The sequence below is a fragment of the Rhododendron vialii genome, chromosome 5a (assembly GCF_030253575.1).
Source record: "Rhododendron vialii isolate Sample 1 chromosome 5a, ASM3025357v1".
NCBI classification, from domain to species: Eukaryota; Viridiplantae; Streptophyta; class Magnoliopsida; order Ericales; family Ericaceae; genus Rhododendron; species Rhododendron vialii.
Window position 1 is genome coordinate 39,970,478 of NC_080561.1, and position 10,405 is coordinate 39,980,882.

The 10,405-nt window shown below is 38.6% G+C and overlaps 2 protein-coding genes across 2 annotated transcripts; both read right to left on the reverse strand.

Annotated features, from left to right (window-relative positions):
* On the reverse strand, nucleotides 1–1,742 carry LOC131325824 (uncharacterized). The gene has a single exon (XM_058358285.1). The coding sequence runs from the start codon at nucleotides 1,557–1,559 to the stop codon at nucleotides 294–296; it is 1,266 nt and encodes a 421-aa protein (XP_058214268.1). The 5' UTR covers nucleotides 1,560–1,742; the 3' UTR covers nucleotides 1–293.
* A 5,122-nt stretch (nucleotides 1,743–6,864) lies between these two features.
* Nucleotides 6,865–7,886, reverse strand: LOC131325593 (probable LRR receptor-like serine/threonine-protein kinase At3g47570). The gene is made up of 2 exons (XM_058357922.1): nucleotides 7,433–7,886; nucleotides 6,865–7,320 (listed from the first exon to the last, which is right to left on the reverse strand). Exons 1-2 carry the CDS (start codon nucleotides 7,746–7,748, stop codon nucleotides 7,025–7,027), a joined length of 612 nt encoding a protein of 203 aa, XP_058213905.1. The 5' UTR covers nucleotides 7,749–7,886; the 3' UTR covers nucleotides 6,865–7,024.
* Between the last annotated feature and the right edge of the window lie 2,519 nt (nucleotides 7,887–10,405).

Genomic DNA, 10,405 nt, shown 5'->3' on the forward strand with positions numbered 1-10,405 from the left:
TGCAAACAATTCCAATTTTTATGTCATTTGCCGTCGGCACTTCTTGCTCGTATGAGATTACAAACAATTTTCTTAGTTACAGTGGAAGAGGATAAACAAGAAATGAAACAGAACACAGGTTGTGGGAATTTGGAGAAAATTCCAAAGCCCTTAAGTCTGGAGCTTATTGTAGCAAAGAGAAAATGTATCAACTTTTGTCTGAGTGAAAGAATCCTAATCAATTTACAATCTGCTACTTATTTCACAAAAAATAAGCCCCCACTTAGCCAATTCAGCTTGTGTGCTTTGTATGCCTATGAACTGTATATGTCTTTGCAAATAACGCAGTTACTAGAAATCAATCTTCCTATAATGCTTCCCTCTTCAATTCTCAATCTACTACTCTCCTTATTCCACAAGTGAACTCCATAGCTCTCCCCACTCAGTTGAACCAGTTTCGCTTCCACCCATTTGGAATTAGCCCGAGTAACTGGGTTAGCGAAAAGCCCGGCTATCCTAGTCCAATCCACCGGGTAGAATGCCATACGCGGCAATACTGTGAAGTTACAACCTCGTCCTTTCGGGGTTCTCTCGACCACTCTGGAAACCAAGTACGGTCCATTGTGCCCCCATTTGTTTCCGTTGAAAGTGGACGTGAATTCCTCCATGAACTTGTGCAGGAGTGTGTGATTCTTGTCGAAAACAAGAACAGCGTTGTTGAGTCTTGTCCAGTTACCGAATGCATCGACGCTTTGTGCTCCGACCGAATTCCTTAACCCCGAGAAGTCCTTCAAAACGATGAAATCAGTGTCTAAATAAACCCCGCCGTACTTGTACAAAACCGCGAGCCTGATCAGGTTTGACAAATTCTGCGCCAACGAAACTTCGCCCGGGTCTGTTTTACCCTTCTTGAATTCATCGAACCACGATTCAGCCGGGGTGTCCTTGAACAAAAATGACAAGTCTGGCGTCACTGCAGTGACCCTAAACCCAAAACCAAGAAGTGGTTTCAAGATTTCATACCCGAGAGCAGAGTCCATACTTCTTGACAGGATCACCAAGCACCCATTTGGGTTGGACTTGAACAGGCTTTCCAAAGCAAGAAACTCTCTTCCCGAAAACGCCCTCGCCGGGGAAATCCACGTCATGAAGAACTGAGTCCGGCACGGATCATGGCCGAAAAACTCCCGGATTCTTTCATCAAATTGTCTGCTCAACCTTGTGGACTTGAATATGTTGAAATTAGGCAGCTTTCTCTTTAACCAGTCAATTCTTTCTTGATCGGTTACATTGAACGGAGCCAACAAATCAGTATGATGATCTAAATCTTCACTGCCTTTGGCTTCTTGATCAACCTCGTCTCTCACCGAAACTAGCAGTTCATGGGTCGAAATTTTCCTCAGTTTTTGTGGGTTTTCAAGGGTACTACGGAGCCCCTGGGGACTTCTTGTGGTGTCAAGAACAACAGAGTGGAGAGAGAGATTGGAGATGACGCTATTGGAAAATACGATGAGAAAGAAAACCGCGGCAAAGGAGAAGATGGGTATTTTGGCCAGGCCAAGAATCTGGGAATCAAACATTTTCGCAGAATTAGAGGAAAGGGAGGAGAAAAGGGCATGGGTTTAATGGAGAATCCATCAAATTCATCGGATTTTAAGCTAAAGATTTCAATCTCACACTAAACCCTTGGGAATTCCTTGAGAGAGAGAGAGAGAGAGAGAAAGAGAGAGAATTTTCTAATCCTTGCCTTTTTTCCTCTTTTGAATCTTCTAAACGTGTTTCCGGGGGCAGACTTGTAGATTTTTCTTTCCGGGCAGAATTGTGGTCTAATTTGGCTGGTTCGGGTTATTTAAGAGAGAGAAATTACTGTTCTCTTGGTTTTATGCCAGGGTGGATACGTTGGTTAATATCGTTATGATCCTTGAGAATGCTCTATGCTTGTGCTTTCAATTCTCGTTTTGCGTTTGTTTTTCCAATCATCGTTTTTGTAAATTTTAATTGTTTGAGATGTTTTACAAATACACTTTCACGACCGCATTCACGCTCTAGCACGCGAATTTTTTGACTTGGGTCGTAACTTTATCGCCATCTTTCTAGAGCCATTTCGAAAATCGGAATTAATGTTTATCTTTTAAAGCTAGTCGGTAAAATTAGCTCTATAAAAAATTGTGTTCGATTGAGTAATCATTTTTTAGAGGTCATCGAGAACATCTCCTCTATAAAAAAAAAAAATTCTGTTGAACATGATTGAAAGACACTTGTTGAGAGAAAAAAGTTATAATCCTTTATGCACGTCTATTCTTTCAAGATAAAGAGCTTTCTAAAATCACATCAATACTTATTTGCTATCATAATTTTGACAAGGTTGATATCTTTACAAGATCTACAAAATCAACAATTCTGATCACCGAAGTAAATCGGTAGGACCCTCACATATGATCCAAAAGCACGGTTGAATCACTAAAGAGTCTAGAATCATATCTGTAGGGTGTCGACGGACCAATGCGGGACCGATATGCTCCTTAACATGAGGTGTAACTCTCGAGCTAAGTAGATTGAAAACAGAAAAGGAGTTCGAGATTTCTTAGAGCCCATTTCAGAATACCTTCTTAAAAAATAAGTATTTTTTTTACATTTTCAAACTAAAAAATAATGTAAATGAAAAATAACTTTTAAATTTTTTTTGTACCGTATTAAAGATCTCAATGAGATCTTTTATACAAGATCTATATTGTATATTTTTATATTTCAATAAGCCCATCGTTTTTTAGCTTGAAATTATCTTCTTAAAAAATAAGTATTTATTTCTTGTTCGAAAATGGGGCCTTAGAACTCACAAAAGTAAGATGACAAATATCAAAAATTAATGGGCATTGTCTTATTTTCCTCCATTTTTCTTCTTTACATTGAACTAAAATGTCATGCATTCCTCGTACGCTTGAAGCCTTGAATTAATACGAGTTTTTCTGTACTTCAATGGAGGTAAAAATGGGCTTACAATGGCTTTTAAGTTTTTGGAAAAATCTTTTTAATGGAGCTTATATGGAGAGGAGTTAATGCCATATGGAGGTGAATCGCGTGCATCCGATCCGGTTTTAGATAGTCCAGATTTAAATCAAATTTTTTCAAAAACGAATTTTCTTTTCCAGAAAAATTTCATTTAAATCCAGAATATCCAAAGCCGAAACAGAAAGCCTAAATCGCACGCCTTTGTGAATGTCTTATTCACAGCTGCTCCACAATCTCGAAGCTTTTTAATAACTCAAAGTGTCTGACCGCGTACATCCCAATTGCATTGGCTTTAAAAAAAATTATGTTATTTTTGACTTTTTGAGCAGCAGGAAAAAATTAGTGACTAAGATAATAGCGAGTATAGAATAAAGTTACACGTGATGGGGGAATGTGGGTCAGGGAATAATTGATGGAGCATAGGCATCATACAGCTTGGCCTCAGATGTCTGGAAGTGCAAATGTCATTTTCCCTCTTTGATAATTCCCCCTTTTCCATGCAATTTGCACTGCGTGTCCAGAGCATAAGTGGGGTTGATTTGTATGGTCACTTGCCCTCGAAATCATTGAAATTTAGAATTGGTTTCAACACCCCCATTTTGTTTATGGCAACTAATTAAAAACAATTCTATGAACCACAGATGTCCGTGCATAGATTCGGACACAGATTTGTTCGGAACCATCTGTGGGTCTCACTGGGTAAATATGGAGTTTGCATGCATCAAACAATTCCGGCCAAAGATATTCGGACGGAAATCTATGTCCATTGTTGATCAAAACTAGCAGAGCAGATGGGATTAGACAAGAAACTTTTACACAATTTTCCGAACACAATTTGTCAATTACACATAGGGGTAATATTGTCTTTCCAAACACTATAGGCAAAGGTCCACTTTATCATTTTCAAACATCGGGACTTTGTCGTTGTCTTTCCAAACACTATAGCAAAAAGTCCGCTTTATCATTTTCAAACATCGGGACTTTGTCGTGGAGTAGTTTAGACGTTATTTACTTTAAAATACATAACAATATTTTCCCATAATGACTGCATTGTTTTCCCCTCGTTTTTGTGGGGGATTTGGAAATTTTCGTTTTACAATGAATTTTAAAATCGGAGAGAGAAAGATTTTAGAGACTAGAGGGCCCCTCAATGTCTATCTGCAGCTAACTTTTTTAGTTTCTATTTATCTATTGTTGGAACATTTTCAAAATATTTAATGAATATAAATGTAATTATTGATGAACGGGTTTTAACCAAGAGGTGTATCTATTCAGGTTAATGAATAAACGAAAACATTGGATTTAAACATAAAAGGTGTGTCTATTCAGACTAAATGAGTAGGCGTGATAAAACCAAAATGTATGACTATATATTAAGGTCGCATGAATAGACATGGCTATTGAAATTAATCAAAGAGATGCGATCTTTGGCAACAATCATGGTCCGTGCCTATATAAGGGCAAGGAGTCTACCATTTGAGGGAGCCTTTGGATTTTGCGAGCCCGTCAAGAATAAACGTTGGAGATAATTCTAGAGAGAAATTCTAGAGTCTACCAAATTTTGTCACTAAGGCTCTCATAATTAAGTTTCAGCTCCATAGAGTTCCAAATAATCATCTTCCACGAACTGCACATGTGCACATACGTGTGGAGTGAATTGCCGAGTTGTCATGATTTCATTGGCTCGGCGGACATTTAGTTTCATTCTACACGGACTCTCCGTGTAGAATTTATTCTCTTTCTATTGCTCTAAGTGTTAAAGGTCTGACACTATACATTACATGTAACATATAAAAACTTGATGAGCCATTTCATTTTCAATTTCATATCTACGAATATTTCATTAGCAAAAGAATCCAATGAGATGGACAATTATGTCAGCATGAAACATATATTCAAGTCCCTTTCACTTTTGAGTTCTGATTTTCTTGCGCATAGGTCAAAAAAAATCAAACTACCCCCTTAAAAAAAACTCAACTGCGCACTGCACCCTCTCTCGTTGTCCAATCTCTTTTCATTGCTCTCTCGAGAAAAGAGACATCACGTTTAGTACTTACTAGCGTTTATACCCGTTCGATGTACGAAATAAAAAAATAATTTGTGCGAACTCAACACTTTGTAGTGAGAACCACACACATGTGTGATGGAGAGATAAGTTGGGCTACCACTTAAAAATGTCATTGGAGCATTGGATTATTTTTCCTCCATTCTCCTAAAATTCCCCGCCCACAACCACACACACACCACCACCACCCCCCCCCCCCCCCCCCTCCCCCCCCCCCCCCCCCTTATCTCTCTGTTTAAACAAATTAAAAGAAAATCAAAATTCTAAAAAATTAGGAATGAAGGTTTGGAGGATTGGTAAGCCTAAACACATTCTTATAGGATATTGATAGATAGATAGATATGTTAAGAGTTTTATAATTGTACCTATTCAGTTGTTCCGAATGCGATCCCATTTACAAAATCGCATGAAAAATAAACCAAGCAAGAACACAAATAAGTGACAGAGTTTTTCACACAGTTGTCTATCTGGTGAAGTATATCCGTAGTTGTTGCTAACAATAGGTTGCAAGGGGCACCCGAGATCCTCTATGCCAAAAATATGGTATGCCACTTTGCCGAATGCATTTGGACCGTTAGATTGTATTAGTTTTTTTATGTTTTAAAATTTTTGTATGATCCAACGGCCAAAAATGCACTTGGCACAGGGGTGCACCATTTTTCAGGATAGAGGATCTCGGCCCTACAAGGGGAAATCCCACAGGATGTGGGCCATACCCTTCCTAATCTCGAAATCTTTTATGGAGGCATGAATAACTTGACTGGGTCAATACCCGCTTCCTTGTCTACTGCCACTGGGCTTCAGTTGGTTGATTTTTCACAGAATATGATTACTGGGTATGTGCCCTTAAGTTGGGGAATCTTGAATGGTTCAATACATTTCAACTTTGATGCTAATGAACTTAGAAATGGGAAAATGGGTGGCCTAAATTTAATTGATTACTTGAGTAATTGTACTAGTTTGGAAGTGTTGAGATTGGCAAGAAATTAGTTTCATGGAGAATTGCCAAACTCCATTGCCAACCTTTCAACTAACCTCCAAACTCTTACTTTGGGTTCAAATATGTTACATGGAAACATTCCCAGTGAGATAGGAAACCTTGTCAATTTGACCCTTTTCGGGCTGGAGCATAACAGCTTGAATGGAAGCATTTCCGACAGTGTGGGGAAGCTTCGAGAATTAAGCTGTATTATGACAGTTTATTATTACAAGTATTTATCTTGCTAAAGCTCTAATCTCTCCGGCTTTTTTAGCAAAAACTTTGGATCGGTAAATTCCCCATTTTGGAATGCAAGGGTACCATATCTTGAAACATGCCGTTCAAAAATGCAAATTAGCTATGGTATTAGAATTTTCTGGTAACGTAGATTGTGTATGGGCCAGTATGAAACAGATATCCATCATAACCATTTTAGTCAGCTAGAGCCTCAATTGGACTGATTATGCATGGTGTTCGAAATTAACACTTTTATGTTTCACGATGCTGTAGCCTCTAGCCTGAACAGTGGTACTTGTTCTGAGTGTTCTGTTCCTCATTTCAAAGTTCTTGGACAGTATTAGTCACTAGTTTCCAAGTGATCAAAAAGAACCCTAGCAACCAAATTGCTTGTTCTTTTTTATTCAGCAAGTTGAATCGATGAAGATGATGACCACCGTAACATAAGAAGTAGGCAACAGGAAAAAAATATGTGAATTTGTAGACATGAGAATCACCATTCTCTGTCATATACATTGCAAGATCTTTATCCACTTCATTTCATTTAACAACAATAGTACAATTACTACGGAAACAGAAGCTATAAAAAAAACATGTAACCTATGGTGTTCTTCTCTCATTCCTCTTATTAGATCTTTGAACCAAATCTCTGATTGCGTGCATTTTGTTCACGACGATGTTCATTGGCATTCGTGCCCTTGGTAGTGAAGCAGAACACGAAAGTCCAATTTTCAGCACTGAAGCCATGCAATCCATTACAGTTTCACTTCAGAAATAGTGTTATGCGAATCATGATCACTGATGATAGCTCTGTCTTCATTTTTCACTTCTTCGTTCTCAACATAAACCTTGTTTCCTTCTTCCCAGAGTAGTGATCGGTCTACTATTTCCATCACTCCTTCAGGCAAAGCCGTTGCAACAAAGCTGTGAATGCTTAGCCCGTCTTTGAATATATCATCGGTTGGTCTCTTTCCTGTAAACATCTCCAGTAAGAGAATCCCATAACTGTAAACATCTCCTAGTGTGGTCACTCGGCCCCCCATACCACTTTCTGAAATTTTGAAGAAGCAAAAGAACTTGTCATTAAGGTACAATAACTACACAGCAATTGTGCAATTGGGTTATCAGTAACTAATCCTAATCAAATGGAACAAACAAAATACCTGGAGCAATGTACCCAATGGAACCCTTCAGCACCACAGATAAGTTTTGGTTCTTGGAAAGATGATTTGACGCTTCCATAAGAAAACTTGCTAATCCAAAGTCACCGACATGGGCTGTCATATCATCATCCAAAAGGACATTGCGTGGCTTTAGGTCACAATGCACAATCGGTATCTCACAATGATGATGGAGATATTCCAATGCACAAGCAACGTCTATGGCGATGTGCAGTCTCTGAACGAAGTTCAAACTCTTAGTTTGCTTTTGCTCACCGTGTCCTGTATGCAACCATTGCTCCAGGCTTCCATTGGACATGAACTCGAGTACTAGAGCTTTGAATTCATTGCCTTGTTGATCAACGCTTGAACATATGCTTACAATCTTAAGGAGATTTCAATGCCGTATATTCTCCAAAGCATTGAATTCATCCATAAAACTCTTGGAAGCGCCTTTTTTTTTTTGAAGGTTCAGTACTTTTTTTTTTTTTTGATCCGCAAGGTTCAGTACTTTGACAGCTACAATTGCACCATCACTGCCAAGAATTCCTTTGTATACAGAACCAAAACTACCTGAACCAATCAAATTGTCCTCAGAAAATCCGTTAGTTGACTTAAAAAGCATCGAGTAAGAAATCCCCACTGCCAAACACTTGGTCTCCCAAGTTTTAGTCGAGGGACGCGTAAGTTGGATCTTGCACGCTTCGGTACCAAAAACCAGAAATTCTACTTATACTTGTGGTCTGTGACTGGCTGAAATATCAGTCCCTCACTACTGACCTTGTCTCAGTATTAGCCAAGCCCCTCAAACCTTGAAAGAACATCTGAAAGGGTAAAATGGAATAGCTCTGCCACCTCAACTACTACCACCACCACCTCTGCCTTCTCCTCCTCCTACTCCTACTGGCCAATTTCCCGTCAACTATGGCCAATTGGAGGAACAACGTCGCTGTCAATCCGAGTGAGGTCCAGCTCTGTTTGTCTTTCTGTTCAGTTTTGGATAATTCTTATATGATACCAGCTTTGTTTATAATCTTCATGTTTCCAAATGCTGCTATGGATGTGGGAGCATCAACTCCGTTCCTGTGGGCTTTTGAGGAGCGGGAGAAATTGTTGGAATTCTATGAAAGAGTCTCGGGAGCCAGGTCCCCCGACAATCAAGCTGCACTTCCTTCTAACAAGTGGCTGAGAGCTAGCAAGCAACCTTGGCCTCTCCAACGTCTTCTTCTTCAACAATAGCAACACAATAGCATCGGAGTCGTTTGCAAGCTTTAAGAGGTTTACAAGAGGTAGATTTTTTGCGCAATAATTGTTTGTCTATGCATTTTTCTGTGGAATTGAGTTAGCTATGCGGCTGCAGAAAATTTTGAGAGTTATTGATATGTGATCTCAGGGTCTGCTTCTATTGTTTGCGGTTCTGCTACTTGCTTTGTCGTCGTTCTTGTGATGAGTTCAGAGTTGAGTCTGCACTTTTTGTTGTATTTTACTTTGTTTGTTTGTTGTTTGAGCAGCTTTTTCAATATGCAAAGTGTTTTTTAGAGTTATCTCTCTGTCACCGATAGTAATTGTTTGTCTATGCATTTTTCTGTGGAATTGAGTTAGCTATGCAGCTGCAGAAAATTTTGAGAGTTATTGGTATGTGATCTCAGTGCACATTTTTTGTTCCTTTTGCAGGGTGTGCTTCTATTGTGTGCTTCACAGCAAGAGGTGACTGTTCCAATCGCTTTGTTCTTCCTTTTTCTGTTTTGTGTCTTCCGTTTAGTGCATGTGTAGTGCATCCCCTTTTTGGCGCTTCAGTTTGTGAGTCCATTAAGTTCCTGTTTCTTCTCTGGGTTTAGGTATCATGTTGTTTATTTGGTTTATAGTAGATAAATTGTGTGCTCTGTATTTGTTTTTTGCTATATCTTTAGTTTGTGCGTTTTTTGTGGGTGCTGGAAATAGTGTTGGGAAACTTAAACAAATGTCTGCTTATTTTTCTGCTATTATATATATAGAGGAATTTTCAAGTGAGGGATCCCTCATTTTAACAAAATGAGGGACTTTCATTTTCCGATCAAATTTTGAAAATCCGAACCGTTCAATGTGTGCAGAACGTAATTTTAAGGGTCCCCGCGAAAAATCAGCAAAAAAAATGACCGGGAAGGGCGTCATCCGAGCAGTTTTTTTTGAACCGTTCAATGAAAACTGCTCTGATGAAGCCCTTCCCGGTCATTTTTTTTGCTGATTTCTCACGGGGACCCTTAAAATGACGTTCTGATCACTTTGAGCGGCTCGGATCATCGAAATTCAATCGGGAAGGGGAGTCCCGCATTTTAATAAAATGAGGGATCCCTCACCGGAACCTTTTATATATATATATATATATATATATATTCAAGTTAATAAATAGAGTTTGATGTATAGTTTTTAAGAATGTAAGGTTTACTTGCTTTGTGATCTTTACAAGGTTGTGTTTAGTTTGGTTTGTGCATACTGATTAGTTTATAAAGATTTATAAAAACTTCAGGCATTGGAGATTACAGTTAGTTACCTATTGTTTAGGTTCATGTATTTTTAAGAATCTAGGTTCTAAGAATGTCATATGTTATATTTCGAAATGTGCATTCTAAATTATATTTCCCTGGTCACTAAGTTTTCCACGTCATGTCGCAGTGCTGTGATGCTTTGGATCAACATCAAAGAAGCAAAAGCTATTTTAGGTTATTTAGATACCCTTTTCCCTAAAGTATTGGCTTTTACGTTTTTATTTATGTTCGTTTGCGTGATATTTCGAAAGTAATTGAGCTTTAGTCAGAATGTATTTGCTTTCAAATATATATACTCCTCAAGTGGTGGTGACAATTCAACTTTTTTTCCCTCCCCCTTCTCCCTTAAATTTTCTCTGAAATGCAATTTTCTCTCATGTCTTGATTGCAGGCCTTCATTGTTCTATCCTGCATGATATCAGACTCTGTGAACTTCAGTTCGTTTTTTGGT

What these genes read in the sequence shown, in the direction of transcription:
- LOC131325593 (XM_058357922.1), bottom strand. Translation starts at nt 7,748, where the DNA reads ATGTCCAATGGAAGCCTGGAGCAATGGTTGCATACAGGACACGGTGAG. An exon ending in CATTGGGTACATTGCTCCAG is followed by an intron (nt 7,321 to 7,432) that starts GTATTTTGTTTG and finishes TCAAAATTTCAG; the next exon opens with AAAGTGGTATGGGGGGCCGA.
- LOC131325824 (XM_058358285.1), bottom strand. Translation starts at nt 1,559, where the DNA reads ATGTTTGATTCCCAGATTCTTGGCCTGGCCAAAATACCCATCTTCTCC.